This window comes from Erinaceus europaeus, chromosome 16 (assembly GCF_950295315.1).
Source record: "Erinaceus europaeus chromosome 16, mEriEur2.1, whole genome shotgun sequence".
NCBI classification, from domain to species: Eukaryota; Metazoa; Chordata; class Mammalia; order Eulipotyphla; family Erinaceidae; genus Erinaceus; species Erinaceus europaeus.
In genome coordinates, this window is record NC_080177.1 from 9,919,189 (window position 1) to 9,936,255 (window position 17,067).

At 42.4% G+C, this 17,067-nt stretch overlaps 1 protein-coding gene across 1 annotated transcript in view; it reads left to right on the forward strand.

Moving 5' to 3' along the window:
- Nucleotides 1–17,067, forward strand: part of ADAM10 (ADAM metallopeptidase domain 10) — a 114,729-nt gene that overhangs the window by 33,365 nt on the left and 64,297 nt on the right. Inside the window, exons 3-4 of the mRNA XM_007533733.3 lie at nt 7,655–7,773; nt 10,638–10,796. Coding sequence (XP_007533795.2) covers nt 7,655–7,773; nt 10,638–10,796 — 278 coding nt within the window. The remainder of the gene's footprint in view (nt 1–7,654; nt 7,774–10,637; nt 10,797–17,067) is intronic.

Below are 17,067 nucleotides of genomic sequence, written 5' to 3' on the forward strand. Positions count from 1 at the left end.
CTAAGTTCCTTCCCCCACGCTGCATTGAAGAAATGCTGTTATAGGGGCCAGGTGGTAGCGCACTTGGTAGAGTGCACATACAACAATGCGCAAGGACCTGAGTTTGAGCCCCTGGTCTCTACTTGCAGGCGGAAAGCTTTGCAAGTGGTGAAGCAGTGCTGCAGGTGTCTCTGTCTCTCTCTCTCTCTCCCTCTCTACCACCCCCTTCCCTCTCAGTTTCTGACTATCTCTATTTAATAAATAAAGATAATAATAAAAAAATTAAAAATAAGTACTGTTATGGGAGTGGGCAAACAAAATCTGGAAAACCCTATTCAGCCCTTAAGTCTTGCTCAATAAAACTTGAGTGAAGATTCCTAAAAGAAAATTGTTATTTCTAATGTCATCTATTTGCCCTCCGAGCCTTTTCTTGTCCTGGCTCCTGTCTGTTGGCATATGCATTTAGAAGAAAATTAATTTCCATATTGATGAATGCAGTACCTTTTGGCAGTAGCATCTTGATTTTTTTTTTTTTTTTGCTTTATTATATATCCGGCTACTTGACTGTGGAAATTGAGAATTGATTTTACATATGGTTTTAATTCAATTTAAATCAATACTGAGAATAATGTTTTCTTATATATGAGGCAGCTTTCATATTTTGAGATCAGAGGCCAACTTAAAGTGTCTTAAATTCTCTTATAACATTCCTCTAGGGTGCTGTCTGCTGAGACACTGTAAGGGGGGGGGGATTATAGTATAGATAATGTTTGAATTCACTCTCTTTCCGAAGCTTTACTTTTTTTTTTTTTTTTCTTTTACCAGAGCAGTGCTCAGCTCTGGTCTGTGTTGATTCTGGAGACTGAACTTGGGGGACCTCCCAGCCTCGGGCATGAGAATCTGCCGTGTAAATTGCCATGCTATATCTCAGATGTCCCACCTGTCCCCTCCTTTTTCTCTTTGTAGAGCAATAATGCTTTCATTTGTAATGGTCTTAAGGTATAATTTCACTGAATAATGTATCCCGAGTAATGTGAAGTCCTTGGACATTCAGCGGTCAGTCTAACCAGGATGGTAGTAAGAGGTAGTTTTCACACAGTAAATGACAGTGCTTATATAGGGTGCTGAGGATAACTCACCTGGGGAAGTTTATTCTCCCATGTCAGGACCTCATTTGAATCCTCTAACCAACCACCTTCACCAGCAGTAAGGTAGTGCTGTGATGTCTTTCCTTGCTGTGTCTCCTTCCTTCCCTTCTCTATCTGGAAAAAGAGTCTGTTGGTAGTGGTGGACCGTAAGAGTCAAGACCCAGTGAAGCCCTGGCTGAGGCGCGCGTGCGCGCACACACACACACACACACACACACACACACACACACACACACACACACACACACACACACACACAGTCTACTTAACCAACCTGAATCTCTGTGGCTTTCCCAAATTCTGTGGTCTTTTAAAGGAACAGTATGAGGGGGGGGGTAGATAGCATAATGGTTATGCAAAGAGACTTTCATGCCTGAGGTTCCAGAGACCCAGGTTCAAGTTCCAGCACCACCATAAACCAGAGTTGAGCAGTGCTCTGGTTAAAAAAAAAAAAGAACAGTATGACTCCACACTTGCAGATGTAGTGTAGAATTTCCTACTAGTTGTCGAAAGTAATTTTTTGCAAAGACAGGATGTGCACCAGGAATTTGGACAGGTTTCCTGTTTGTTGGGGATCGTCTATTTTTAGTCGCCTGTGGAGTTGGAGCTCAGGTCAGGCCGGGGCTTGGCTGTGATGACAGCTGGCCACAGCAGCATGGGGCCTTCAGGTTCAGAGGGCGCTTGTTGGTATGCATGAGACCCCTTCTGTTTCATTGGTTTAATACCCCCTGCTTAACACTGTATTCTATTTACACAACCGCTGTAGGGCATTGGTTCAATCCCCGCTGGTTCATGATATGTTTTTGCTCCGCCCCCTCTCCTTGTCACACCCTGATTTTCACCAGTCACTTTTCTCTCCACCCTCTCTGCGTCGCATCCTGTTCCCACCCTACTGGGCTAGTATATTTATAAGGACAAGATTGTTTGTAGTTTTTAGTTTAGTTTAGCTTAGCTTGGTATAGATCGCGCTGCGTCCTGCATGAATAAAGAGATACTGCGTACAGCTCAACCATGAGTCCCTGGTCGTCTGTCTCCCGTCAATGAAGCTCAGCCCGACAGGCGCTTCTCCCTGTCTCAAGTCCTTCCACAGCACCCTGGGAGTCCTAGGAGTTTTTAAGGGAGTTTGTGTTGATGGTAAACAGGTGCAACCTCACAGTTAAAGGGTGCTGAGGTTGACATGAAATTAAGGGGAAGCATTAAAGAGTGTTCAAGCGGAATGTATTTATTCATTTATTTACTTATTTATATTTTTTACCTTTTTTTTTTAAACAAAACCATGGCTCAGCTCTGGCTTCTGGTGGCTCTGGGGATTGAACCTGGATCATTCAGTGCTCCAGGCTTGAAGGCTTTTTGCCTCCCCAGCTGGAGATAAATCAGTTTTAAGAAAGAAAGGAAGCACACATTCTGAAGAAAAAAATGTGTTGGCCTGACTTTTTCACTGAGCTACTGTGATAAACTAGAGACTCTGGACACCCAAGACCTTGCACTGGGCTGGAAAATGAATAAATGAATGAATATAGACGGCTGTTGAATATTTAAAGTGTTTAGAGTTTTCTTATTTAGACAAGGGGCTGGTTCTGTGACCAGAGATTAGCCCGTGAACTTAACTCTTATTTGTATGGTTTAGCCTGTGGTCAAGTTGGTTTCACTCTGAAGTTGTTTCTCTTTTTTTTTTTTTTCCCTCCAGGGTGATTGCTGGGCTCGGTGCCTGCACCATGAATCCACCGCTCCTGGAGGCCATTTTTCCCCCTTTTGTTGCCCTTGTTGTTGTAGCCTCGTTGTGGTTATTATTATTGCCATTGTTGACGTTGTTCGTTGTTGGATAGGACAGAGAGAAATGGAGAGAGGAGGGGAAGACAGAGAGAAATGGAGAGAGGAGGGGAAGACAGAGAGAGAGGGGGAGAGAAAGATAGACACCTGCAGACCTGCTTTACCGCCTGTGAAGCGACTCCCCTGCAGGTGGGGAGCCGGGGGCTCGAACCGGGATCCTTACGCCGGTCCCTGCGCTTTTGCGCCACATGCGCTTAACCCACTGCGCCACCGCCCGACCCCCATGAAGTTGTTTCTCTTGAGGTGACAATTCCCAAGCACCAGTCCACCACAGTTAAGGGAGGACTGTCTGTTGAAAATGTACAGTTTAAATTTTGACACGTGAGTTCACTTGCGTAATCACCTCTCCCACGAACATGCAGGAGTTTGTCACCACACTGGAAGTTCCTCCTGTTCCCATGGCTCTTGGTCTTTCTCCAGTCCAGGGAGCTGCTGACACACTTTTGATCCCATGGACGTGGAGTTCACTGCGCACAGAGCACGTATTCCCGTGCGCAGTGGGCTCGCCCACGTTTTTAGGAGTTCGGTCTTTGTTATTGCTGAGTAAGTTCCAAATGATGAACAAGCCATTGTCTTTTTATTTCTTTATTTGTTGACAGACATTTAGGTTATTTCCAGTTTGGGGCTGCCTACTAGGAATAAAGCTGCTGTGGACATTTCTGTCGGATTGTTTTTGTGGACATATATTTTATACTCTCGTTTCTCTTGGAGTGGAATTACTAGTCACAGAATTTTTGTGTGTTTCACTTTATAACAGACTCTTAGTTTTATGAAGTTATTGCACAGTTCGGTACTTACTCTAGCATTTTCCTGAGAGTTCCAGTCATTCCACATTCTACTAACATTTGTGGGAAGGCTAATTTAAGACTGGTTCAGACTCGTTGATTTGAAATTGTGTTGGGCGCAGACTTTTAGGGATACTGTTAAAGGGACTCCATGTTTAGTAGTGATAGCTACTTGGTTGTTGCTGGTTGTACACCTCCCGTGTGCCGGGCACTATGCTAATAGCTTTACATGAATTATAACCTCTAATTCTTAAAACAACTCTATAGAGTGGAATATATTATTTTTACTTTGTAGACTGGAGTCCTGGTTAGTAAATTCCAGGTTGAAAATTTGATTCTAAAGCCTAGATTTTTTATTTCAGTTCAATATTTTGGCCTTCCTTTCTCCTCCCCTTTTGTTTTGAGGTTTATTTATTTATTGTTATGTTTTTCTTCATTTATTATTGGATAGAGGCAGAGAGAAACTGAGAGGTTTGGAAAGAGAGAGAGGGAGAGACATAGACTCCTGCAGCTCTGCTTCACCACTCTTGAAGCTTGTCCCCTGCAGGTGGGGTCCAGGGGCTTGAACCAGGTACAAAAGGGGCCCTCTGGCACTATAACATATACGCTCAACCAGGCACACCACCACCTGGCCCCAAGGCTGGCTTGCTTATTTATTTATTTATTTATTTATTTATTTATTTATTTATTTACTTATTTATAGTTATTTTCAATTTTAAAAAATATTTATTTATTTATTCCCTTTTGTTGCCCTTGCTGTTTTATTGTTGTAGTTATTATTGTTGTGGTCATTGTTGGATAGGACAGAGAGAAACGGAGAAAGGAGGGGAAGACAGGGGGAGAGAAATAAAGGCACCAGCAGACCTGCTTCACCACCTGTGAAGCGACTCCCCTGCAGGTGGGGAGCCGGGGGCTCAAACCAGGATCCTTACGCCGGTCCTTGTGCTGTGCGCCACGCGCGCTTAGCCCTCCGTGCTATGTATGACCCGACTCCCAGCTTATTTATTTTTATGTGAGAGTGAGAGAAAAGGCCGGAACACTGTTCAGCTGTGCCTCTTGAACCTGGGCCCTCGAGGCACAGATGCTGTGCTCTTACGTGCTGAACTAGCTGCCTGATAAACTTCGATTTTTTTTTCCCTCCAGGTTATTTCTGGGGGTCAGTGCCTGCACTATAAATCCACTGCTCCTGGTGGCCATTTTCCCCATTTTATTGGATAGGACAGAGGAAAATTGAGAGGGGAGGGAGAGAGAAAGGCAGACACCTGCAGACCTGCTTCACCATTTGTGAAATGTCCCCCCTGCAGGTAGGGAACCAGGTGCGCAAACCAGGATCCAGGTGCTCCACCACTTGGCTTCCTAACTTTTGTCTTATTGAAATTTATTTCTGTATTTATTTTTGGCGCTGGAGACCAAACCCAGGGCCTTATACATGCAAAACATGTGCTTCCTTACTGAGCTACGTTCCCGCTCCTCAAGGTTTATTTTATTTCATTTTACTTTGTGTTATTTTAATGAGAGACCAGAGCACTGCTCACCTGTGGTTTATGATGGTGCAAGAGATTAAGCCTGGGACCTCTGGGCCTAGGGCATGAAAGTTTAGTGCACGGCCGTAGCCCTGGAACTCTTCTTCACCTGTCGTAGAGAGGGCAGCTAGAATGAATATGACTCAGCTCATATCTTGTATACTTTTGGGGGTGGGGGTGGTTCTGGAATGAACTGAGCAGAGTTCATGACAGAAGAACTGAAAATCCCAGGGAAACAGTCAAGTTGAAAGTGCGTGTGAGAGAAAGAAAGCCTATCTACTTATTTCTGACTTCTGAGAAGACTCATTTAAGTATCTGCTGTACATGTCACTTGCGTGTTATTTGTGCTGCGAGAAGTAGGAGAAAATGACAAAGTTACAGAATTACTAGAGGAAAGACAGGCACTACTGACTAATGGAAGTCGGGTTAAGGAATTTCATTGGGGAAGTAGTGTAGTTGATACATGAGCACTGCTTCTCCTCCCCCCAGGGTAGGTGACTCCCACCCGTAACTCCAGCTCTTGTCTGCTGTAGCGCACTGGGTCCTCAGTGTCTTCTCCTCCCACTCCCGTCCCCTCTTCACCTGGTGTCATTTGCCTTGGGACATACACCACACCAAGTCCAAGCGTCACCCTGTGCTTTTCATTTATTTCCTTGCGTCTTAAGTTCCACCTGTAAGTGAGATCATCTGGAATTTGTCCTTCTATTGCCTTATCTCACTTAGCGGCATTCATCTGAGACCCATCTAAGATGAAGCAAAGGAGAGGGCCTCAAAGGAAAGTAACATTTTAACAGCTGAGTACTATTTCATTGTATATATATCATAGCTTTCTCGGCTACTGATCTGTGATTGGTTATCTGAGTTGCTTCCAAGTTTGGGCTGTTATGAATTGTGCTGCTATGAACACTGGAATACAGAGATTTCTTTGGATAGGTGGTTTTGCTTTCTTTGGATAAATGCCTAAGAGAGGACTTGCCAGGTCACAGGTAGGTCCATGCCTAGTGTCATTTTGCTCTGACTTATTTCACTTAACATGATTTGTTCAAGCTCCATCCAAGATGAGGTGAAGAAGGTGAAGTCACTATTTTTAATAGCTGAGTAGTATTCCATTGTGTATATAGACTACAACTTACTCAGCCACTCATCTGTTGTTGGACACCTGGGTTGCTTCTAGATTTTGGCTATTACAAATTGTGTTGCTATGAACATAGGTGTACACAGATCTTTTTGGGTGGATGTGTTTGGTTCCTTAGGATATAATCCCGAGGCGAGGAATTGCAGGATCATAGGGTAGGTCCACTTCTAGCCTTGTGAGAGTTCTTCAGACTGCTTTCCACAGAGGTTGGACCAATTGGCACTCCCACCAGCAGTGCAGGAGGGTTCCTTTGTCCCCACAACCTCTTCTATGCAGAATATTCTGTTCATATCCTCTCCCCATTTTTGGATGGGATCATTTGTTTTCTTGTTTCTGAGTTTGGCGAGCTCTTTATATATTTTGGGTATTAGCCTCTTGTCTGATGTATAGCCATGCCTAGTGATCTGAGAAATCTCCAAACTGCTTTCCACAGGGCTTGGACTGGTTTATATTCCTACCAGAGGTGCGGGACTCCTTTTCCTCCGCATCCTCACCAACACTTGTTTCTGTCCTTGTTAAGGTCTAATATTCTCACAGGTGTAAAGTGGCTTCTTATTATTGTTTTTATTTGCACTTCTCTGATAATTAGTGACTTTTTTTTTTTTTTTTAAACCAGAGCACTGCTCAGCTCTGGCTTATGGTGGTGCAGGGGATTGAACCTAGGACTTTGGAGTCTCAGGCACTGAGAGTCTCTCTGCATAACCCTTATGTTATTTACCCTTTACCCTCCTCTTTCCATTTTTTTTTTAAATGGAGCTTGACTTTTTTTTTTATTGTTGAGTTTACTGAATTCTTGATATATTTTTGTTATTATCCTTTTGTCTGATATATGACTTGTAAAGCTCTTGCGTTCTACAGGGTGTCTTTCTGTTTGGCTGATGGTTCCTTTTGCTGTGCAAAAGAAGCTTAAGAAGCTGTTTTTTGGGCAGAGGAGATAGCATAATGGTTATGTAAACAAACTTTCATGCCTGAACCCCAGGCCCCAGGCCCAGTCTTGCTTGCTGTTGAAATGATCTTGTTTTATCTTGTCAGAGCCAGCATGTATATCCATTTATTTTGAAATAGGTCCTGGACAGTGATGGTTTAATTGTATACAGTTCAGAGTTATATCGCAGCTACTAGAGCAGAACTTTTTGTAAGAATGTCTTGGTTAGTGTATTTCCACACTAGACAAATTCAGACTTTTGATTACAATAGTAGTTCAACATTTGGATCTTTAAATTTTTTTTTTCTCTTTCCCATCCTGTTTTGCAGACATTTCAACTTGCGAATGAAGAGGGACACTTCCCTTTTCAGTGATGATTTTAAAGTAGAAACAGCAAATAAAGTACTTGACTATGATACCTCTCATATTTACACTGGACATATTTTTGGTAAGTCAAATTTTCAAAGAATACTTCTCTTTAAATTTTTTCTGTAAAAAATTATATATAGTCAGGAATTTCAAAAAAAGATGGGATGAACTTTGAGGAGATTTGAATTTTTTCAAGGATAGTGGTGTCTGGAGAATGATATAACCCTCGGACATGTATTTATATGTTTAGTATTGAATTACACATTGTCTGGCTTCTGGAAAATGTGATTTTTTTACTCTTAATATCTCCAAATTTATATAAAAAATTTTTTTTATGACAGATAATGTTCTAGCCATCCAACCAGAAGTTCAGCAGTAACTTTTCTGTATTCTTTAAGAAACAAACAAACAAAACAAAACAAAACAAACAAACAAACAGAGTGCTCAAGGGTAACTGTAAAACAGCCAGAAACAATGTGACACAGTCATTCACTGAAAAATCCTCCCAGGGCTTTCCTTCCTCAGCATTGATCAGAATTCTGACCAGAACTACACCAGATTACAGAGGTGTTTGTGTGGCCTGGGAGGTGGTGGAATGACAAGAGTGATGGACCTCAGAGCAGGAGGTCTTGAGTTCAAGCCCTGGCATCCATCCACATGCACCAGGGGTGTGATTCTGGTTCTCTCTGTTTCTCATCTCTCTCGTATCTCTCTATTTCATATAAATAAATAAATCTTAGAAGAAAAATAAATCAATTATTTGGGGCATGTGGGGTACACTTAACCCAAGGAAAGTAACATTTGACAGTTTAGTAGTATGGGAAGAATATATCAATGATAGAAGTCCTTCAGGGAGTCGGGTGGTAGTGCAGCGGTTAAGTGCACACGGTGCAAAGCACAAGGACCGGCGTAAGGATCCCAGCTCGAGCCCCCGGTTCCCCATCTGCAGGGGAGTCACTTCACAGCGACTATCCAACAACAGCAACGACAACAGCAATAACAACAATAATAATAACCACCACAACAATAGGCAACAAAAGGCAAAAAAAAAAAAAGGAAAAGACCCCCCACCTGCAGGGGAGTCGCTTTACAGGCGGTGAAGCAGGTCTGCAGGTGTCTGTCTTTCTCTCCTCCTCTCTGTCTTCCCCTCCTCTCTCCATTTCTCTCTGTCCTATCCAACAACAATGACATCAATAACAACAACAAAAAAGGGCAAATAAATAAATATAGTAAAAAAATTAAAAAACAACAAAAACGATAGAAGTCCTTCAAATGCAAAACAGAAGTCTTCCGGAGGAATTAGGGGCAAAATATCACTGTTTTAACCTTGTACATTAATAAACATTCATGATGAATAAGTTAGACTTTTTAAATTTTATTTTTGAGAGAGATGCAGAGAGAGAGAGAGAGGCACACACACAGAGAAACACTAGAGCACTGCTCAGCTCTGGCTTATGGTGGTGTGGGGGATTGAACCTGGGACTTAGGAGCCTCAGGCATGAGAGTCATTTTGCAAAACCATTATGCTGTCTCCCCCTGCTCCAAGTTAAACTTTTTATTTTGAAAAAGAAAAGCAATTTTATTGGAACATTTAAAAAACAATCTTACCTTCTCTCCTTGAGTTAAACTCCTTGGGATGTATACCATGGTCCTTAAATACTAATTCACCTCAGTGTCCATGATTACCATTTATCAGCGATTCCTCTGTGAATTAAAATTCAGCATCATCATGGATGTTAAACTTATTATTATTTTTTTTTGATATTCTTATTCTGTTTTGGTATTCTATTCTGTTAGAGTTCTAGTGTTTAGATTTTTAGTATTTGACTGTAGTTTTTAAAAATTATTTTCTTGACCTATATTGCTGGGAAAAGAATTTAAGTGTCTGCTCTTTCTGTTGGTGATGGTGAAGTATGAGACTAAGCGGGTTTGCAGATACAGATTATGCAATGTAAAATACCAGCGTCGTGAACTCTTACCTCCAGCCCATGATTGAGTCATAGCCATCTAATGTTGATCTACTGCCTCCTCTTCCTCTCTCCCTCCTCCTCGTCCTGCTCCTCTTCTAGTCTTCCTCCAGATAGATTTTGAAACGTGGAGGTGGAGGGAAAGGGGGAGAGAATGTTGGGAATGAATTTATGCCCTCAAGCATGAGACATACTTCCATGGCCTCATTTTTATTCTATTAAAAAATAGATATGTGGGAGCCAGGCTGTAGCGCAGCGGGTTAAGCGCACGTGGTGCAAAGCGCAAGGACCGGAGTAAGGATCCCGGTTCAAGCCCCCCGGCTCCCCACCTGCAGGGGAGTCGCTTCACAGGCGGTGTAGCGGGTCTGCTGGTGTCTGTCTTTCTCTCTTCCTCTCTGTCGTCCCCTCCCCTCTCCATTTCTCTCTGTCCTGTTCAACAACGACGACATCAATAATAACTACAACAATAAAGCAACAAAGACAACCAAAGGGAATAAGTAAATATAAAAATTTAAAATAAAAAAATAGATATGTAAGTTTTTAGATCTAAGTTCTTAATATTGCTGAATCACTTTATTTTAGACAGGGAGAAATTCAGAGGGATATAGGGGGGGAGAGAGAGAGAGAGAGAGAGAGAGAGATTGATTGATTGATTGATTGATTTTTCCCTGAAGGTGGGAACTGGGGGCTTGAACTCACATTCTTAACACACTGTGCTCTCAGCCAGGTGAATCACCACGCAGCCCCATTCTCTCTATTTTTAGAGCTGGGGAGATGAGAGCACCACTCCACTGTCTAAGGCATTTCTCTGGTGCTGTCCATGATGCGTCCATGACACGTCCTTGTGGTGGCCTCAGTCATACGTGGTAGGCCGTGTGCTTCACCCACTGAACCATCCTCCAGACTCCTGAAGGAGAATGAGTTTAATATTCATGTGCAAATTAAATTTTCAAGAGTTTATTGCTTTCATTAATAGGTGAAGAAGGAACCTTTAGCCATGGGTCTGTTATTGATGGAAGATTTGAAGGATTCATCCAGACTCGTGGTGGCACATTTTATATTGAGCCAGCAGAGCGATATATTAAAGACAGAATGCTGCCATTTCACTCCGTCATTTATCATGAAGATGATATTAGTAAGTACTGAAATGTTTTCAAGTAAACTTTTGACAGAGTTGCATAAATTGCTGTAATGATGCAGAACCCAGTGAGGCCCAAGTGTTTTCCCCCCTGTACTATTTATTAACCAGAAGAGGAAGCAGTTTCTCCAGTCTCAGTAATGAATAATCGATACAGATAATGAGGCCGTTCCCTTGTCAGTCCATGTCAGTCCTACTTTGTTGATGTGATATATCTATTTATAGAGTCAGCCGGTTCTCACTGAGCTGAAAGCCCTGCATTCTGATAGCAGCCAGCCATCCATTGCTGTGGGTTAGTGCCTCCGTGTGTTCTGATGGAAGCACCGTGGTACTGTTACAGGAATTTAAGTACTTAGGACTATTTGGGGCACATTTGTAGTTTCTTACCATGAGTATTTCACTTTTGCAAATGTGAAACCATGGATTTCGGTTTACTACTAGATTTTGCCCTCAACTGTGGCCTTTCTATGAAGGTAATCGGCTGGGCGAGCTCTTGCGGTTCTTGGTCTTAAAAGCTAGAACCTGGGAGTCGGGCGGTAGCGCAGTGGGTTAAGCGCAGGTGGCGCAAAGCGCAAGGACCAGCGTAAGGATCCCGGGTTCCAGCCCCCGGCTCCCCTCCTGCAGGGGAGTCGCTTCACAGGCGGTGAAGCAGGTCTGCAGGTGTCTGTCTTTCTCTCCCCCCTCTGTCTTCCCCTCCTCTCTCCATTTCTCTCTGTCCTATCCAATAACAACCTCATCAGTAACAACAACAACAATAACTACAACAGCAATAAAAAAGACAACAAGGGCAACAAAAGGGAAAATAAATAAATAAATAAATAAAATTTTAAAAAAAGCTAGAACCTTTTGACTCTAGCAGTGTCTCCATATACTTGTAGCTGGTTAGTCATTAGACTGCTTCAGTCAAATAACAGAAATACATTTCTCTTAATTGCTGTGCTGCTTGAATACTCATTTTATTTTTTGGCTGTAAGTAAGCAAGCCTCTCCATTTTTGCCCATTTCCCTAACTTGGCAGTTTTGCTTGTGCTGGCTTCCTTTTCCTTTGTACAGCCAGAAGTTTCTTGTCAGTAATCTCATTCTCACCCCCAGTGATTTATTGGAAAGCCATAACCATTTTGACTTTTTTTTCTTATCACTTCTGACAGTTTCTGTACTTCAATCTGGCCGACTACTTGTGGCTAGATTACTATAGAAAGTAGCATATCTGTGATCAGATACTCATTAGTGCTGCTGCTTGCCGGTATCTTCAGTCACCCCCGTTGGGTTCCTTTTCCAGTTTCCTGCAATTTCAAACCATACTCCCCCTTCCCATATTCCACTGTGAATTATTCTGCTTTTTTTTTTTTTTTTTTCCTGCTGGCAGTTATTTTCCTTTTGGTCTGCATGTTACTTTGTAATTTGATCTTTTTGCAGGTTGACTTCCTCTATCAGGAAATGTAGATTCTTCAACTGCAGGTTCTGTTTCTTGGGCTCCATTTGTGTTCACAAATACCCATTGCCACTGGAGCAGGCACTTGATAAGTGCTTAATGAAATCTTGAAACATTTCTCTTCTATAATGTCTTCTTAAAATCAGACAGATCTTTTGGGAAAGGAAGGAGAAGAGATTACTTTGACAGATTTTTGAACTTATCTTTTCCTTTCCTGCCATACTGTAATTAAGCTTTTTTTTCTTTGCTTTTTACTTCTTGTAAGTGCCCTCCTCAGTGCTGGTTCTGTTATGCACCTTCTCTCTCACTTATCCCTCTTTTCTCACCTGCATGGAGTTTAAGTATATTCTCTTTTTTTCTCACTGTTATTTCCTCCCTGCCTTGTAATTGACACCCCTCTACCCCCAGTAACTCCCAGATATCTTCCTTTATGTCAGCCTTTTGTTAGTCCCCAGAGAGATTGCCTGGAAGATCAGTGACACTGGATGTGACATTTTTTTTTTTTAATCTTACTACTGACTTCAGCTATTATTATTATTATTGTTATTTTTTACATGTCCAAATAAATAATGTTTGTGATAAGATCTTTTCATGTCCCCCTCCCCATGCCAATTAAGAGTCATGTTATCAATACATAAAGGTCTTAGAATGGATCAGAATGAAAGTGTAGGATGATTTTGTTACTTTCTCTGGTAAGTAGAAATGTAATGATAAGAGGGTGAGGGTATGGAAAGAAATTGTCTTAGAGTTATTAACGCTTACACATAGAGATAATTGCTTTTGAGAAACTACTGAAAAATCTGTCAAGTTAATCATGGCCTAAGACACCTGTATGCAGTTGTTGAATTCAGGTAACTAGACCAAACGCTTTCTTGAGGCTCAGAGAGTAAGTGTTGTTCATTTTCTCCTGTATGATGAGCTCTGTTGCTGTGTTGAGATGTTGAGAGCTTAGTCCTGCCATTGTATGAAATTGTATGAAAATGCCTGTAGAAAACATGGTAATAAACAGGTGTAGCTGGTCTAATTAGATTTAAGTTATAGACATGTAAGGCTAGACTTTCATATAAATTTTTGCATAGCAAAGTATAATTTTTTTTTTTTTTTTACAAGTCAGAAATGTTAAGGCCATTCTTAGCTTGTGTGCTAAACAATACGGTTTACTTGTCTAGCAGGTTATGCTTTATCTGCCCCTCTCAAGAGGATGGGTAGAGAAGATTTGATATTAATTAGCCCTTTAATTGCTCTGAGGAGAATTGCTCAGGTCCTTATAGTAGTGGTCACGGTAAGGGTAGTTACTAACATCTAATGTGGGCCTGGCACCCTACAGAGTCTTTACCTGCATTATTGTGTTTAACTATCACAACAATCCTATGAGACATAGTCGTGCAGATTACCCTACCTTTTTTTTCCTTTTTTTTTTTTTAAATTTAATTTTTTATTTGTAGAAAGGAAACACTGACTAAACCATAGGCTAAGAGGGGTACAACTCCACACAATTCCCACCACCAGAACTCAGTATCCCATCCCCTCCCCTGATAGCTTTCCTGTTCTTTAACCCTCTGGGGGTATGGACCCAAGGTCATTGTGGGATGCAGAAGGTGGAAGGTCTGGCTTCTGTAATTGCTTCCCCGCTACACATAGGCGTTGACAGGTCGATCCATACTCCCAGCCTGTCTTTCTCTTTCCCTAGTGGGGCAGGGCTCTGGGGAAGTGGAGCTCCAGGACACATTGGTGGGGTTGTCTGTCCAGGGAAGTCTGGTCGGATTGCCCTGCTTTATAACTAGCATGAGGAGACTAAGCCTTAGGAAGCGTATGTACTTGACTGTGGATCTTGTGTTCTTAACCATGTACTCTTCTGCTTCACTAGTGGAAGAAAGCTGTAACTTCTCACTGCCATCACTCCAAGGATTTCTGGGGCTTTTCTGAAAACTGTAAACCTCCTTAAAAACCACACACTGGGACCTATTGCTGTCGTAAGCCAAATTCTCTCCTTCACATGTTTACCAATGGATGCTTTATTTTATCACTAATTAAAAGGGAATAAGAGGCTGTCTTTTGAAATGCATACTAGAATTTTCATTTAATTTGCCTAAGTGTCAGTATTTCACTTTCATAACTAAAGTACTCCATGATTCTTCAGATCACGGTGTGTATGCTTGAGTGATTTTGTTGTGCCTGTGTGTTTCAGCAGAAGCAGACACAGGAAGGCACACCAAGTTCTGAGTAGGATTTCTGAGAAGACTTGGCTTGTTGTCTTAATACTTTTGTTTTTTTGGTAAATGTAGGCCTAAATGTATGGAACCATCATAGAAAATACTATTGCTCTTCTGGAAAACTTAAAGCTATTCTCTTTTTTTCTTGAAGTTTTAAAATTATCTTTACTTACTGGATAGAGACAGCCAGAAATGGAGAGGGAAGGAGTTGAGAGAGAGGGAGAGAGACAGAGAGACACCTGCAAGCAACACTGCTTCACCACTTGCAAATCTTTCCCCTTGCAGGTGGGGAGCAGGGGCTGCAATCTGGCTGGAACCCTGGGTCTTTTACATTGTAAAGTGTTCGCTCAGCCAGGTGCACCACCACTCTGCTCCACTTTAAGCTATTCTAATGCTGTGTCAGCTCACAAGGTTCTCCAGGAAAATACTTAAATAACTCCTCTAGGTGCTTTGATGCCGAGTTTGTGGTGATGGTGATAACTACATGTAGTTACCAGCTTCAGATTCACACTTGTTCAGCTCTGTACTTAGGTAGTAAAAACCAGACTTTCCTAGGACGCCCAGGTGTGAACAGTTATGACAAGGTAAGAATCCCACTTTAGTCCTCTGTCCCACAGCATAGTACATTTTATAGAAACTGGGGAAAACGTTGTCCCGTAAAACAGACTGTTAATCTTATTAATGGGCATTAGCCATCGCTGCATGACTGCCGGGAGCCGTACTGGCAGACAGTGTGTCCTCACACCTTTCTCTGTGCCGCCTCCCTGACCAGCCAGGTTCTGAGGAAAACTTCTCGTGCTGTACTTACTCAGAAATATTTTAGTTCCAGATTCAAAACTGTTTCAAATACATCTGGGAAGCTGAAGAAGAGTGGAGTTTTCCTTTATCTCCTCAGATTCCTTTTCCTGTGTGTGGTAGAGCTTCAGCTTGCCTTTCCTCACCAGGGGTGCGGTGGGGGTGGGAGGACTGGGGAGGGGCGGGGACCATCGTGCTTCCCACATGTGCCAGCCGCAACAGTCCTGGTGGCATTTCCTCTCCCCTGTTGTGCTTCAAGAGGACACTATACATTGTTTCTTGTTCTGAAAAAATCAGATTGTGAAACTGTAGTAACCATTTTTAAAAAGATCTTAGTTTATTTACTACTGGATAGAGACAGAGAAATTGAGAGAGGAGAGGGAGATAGAGAGTGAGAGAGAGAGACAGAGAGACACCTGCAGCCCTGCTTCACCGCTCGTGAAGCATCCCCTCCCCCCTGCAGGTAGGGCCAGGGCTTGAGCCCAGGTCTTTATGCACAGTAATGTGAGCACTTAACCAGTCGCATCTCCGCCTGGCCCCTCTGTATTAACCACTCGTTCATGTAGAAGCGTTCTTATCTGTGGCCGCTTTAGGATGTTGCTTCTAAAACCTTTAGAAAGTCAGCCCGGATTTCACTCCAAGACTCCCCTGAACTATAGCGACTGAAAATCTCAGAGATTCAGGCAGTGGGAGATGGTTCACCTCCTAGTAGAGAGCTCACTTCAAAAGCTTTCCTCATTCCTGGAACCACTTTCGAAGTGGTCATCATAAGTGAGTTTTGTCACAGTCACGAAAATTCCTAACACTTTTCTGTGTGACTGTAAGTGGGAGAAAGGGACAAAGGAGGGAAAGATGGAATATGAAAGTATTGACGCTCAGATCTGACTTGGATGTGCTTTAAGCAGCACACCTGGAGGAGAATATAGTTCAACACATCTCATAATGTCCTTCCACGTTTGCTGGTGACAGTTTGCTGGTGACAGTCTGCCTGTGGCTTAGTCTTTCATTTTACTTTCCTGTGAATCACACTATCGTTTTAGATTTCTAAATCTCATCACAAGGATGGTTTGAATTTATGTTTTATTGCCCTATACTTTATATTGTTAAAAGTAGCAAGGCAGCAAGTTATAGTACCAAGCCACTCTGAAAGGTGTGTATTGATTATTTTTGTGATGCCTTTCTCTGGGATTATAGGTACTGGATTTAAAAACTGGTTAACAAATTGATTATAACTGCAAGTTGAAAGCAAGGGGGAAATAATTAGATCAGTGTTTAGAATATCCCAGTCCATCTGACAGTATTTTAATAAAAATCATATAGAGAATCTTTTTCTTTTTAATTTAAATATAAGAACTTTTTTGGGGGGTGGGGTGGGGGGGATTGCCAGGACTTTCTGCATGAGTGATTTCACTGCCCCAGGGCAGCCATTTCAGACAGAGCCAGGGTCTGTTACCACAGCCGCAGAGATCACCCTGGGGTGCTACCAGGGCTTGAAACTGGGCAGGTACCCTACCAGATGAGCTGTCTTACTTATTTTATTATGAGAGAGGATGGAGTGGAGAGAGAGAGGGAGAGGGAGAGGGAGAGGGAGAGGGAGAGGGAGAGGGAGAGGGAGAGGGAGACCCAGAGACCGGTCCAGAACACTTCACAGTTGTGGTATGAAGTGGTCCCAGGGCGAGAACCTGGAGCTTCTGGAGCCCTAGGTATGTGGGTTAGTGCTCTAACAGGGTCAGCTGTTTCTCCAGCCCCTTTTGTTGTCGTTATTAGGGTTCCACCACTTGGGATCAGCTTTTTCAGATAGAATGAGAGAGACAGAGGCAGACAGACAA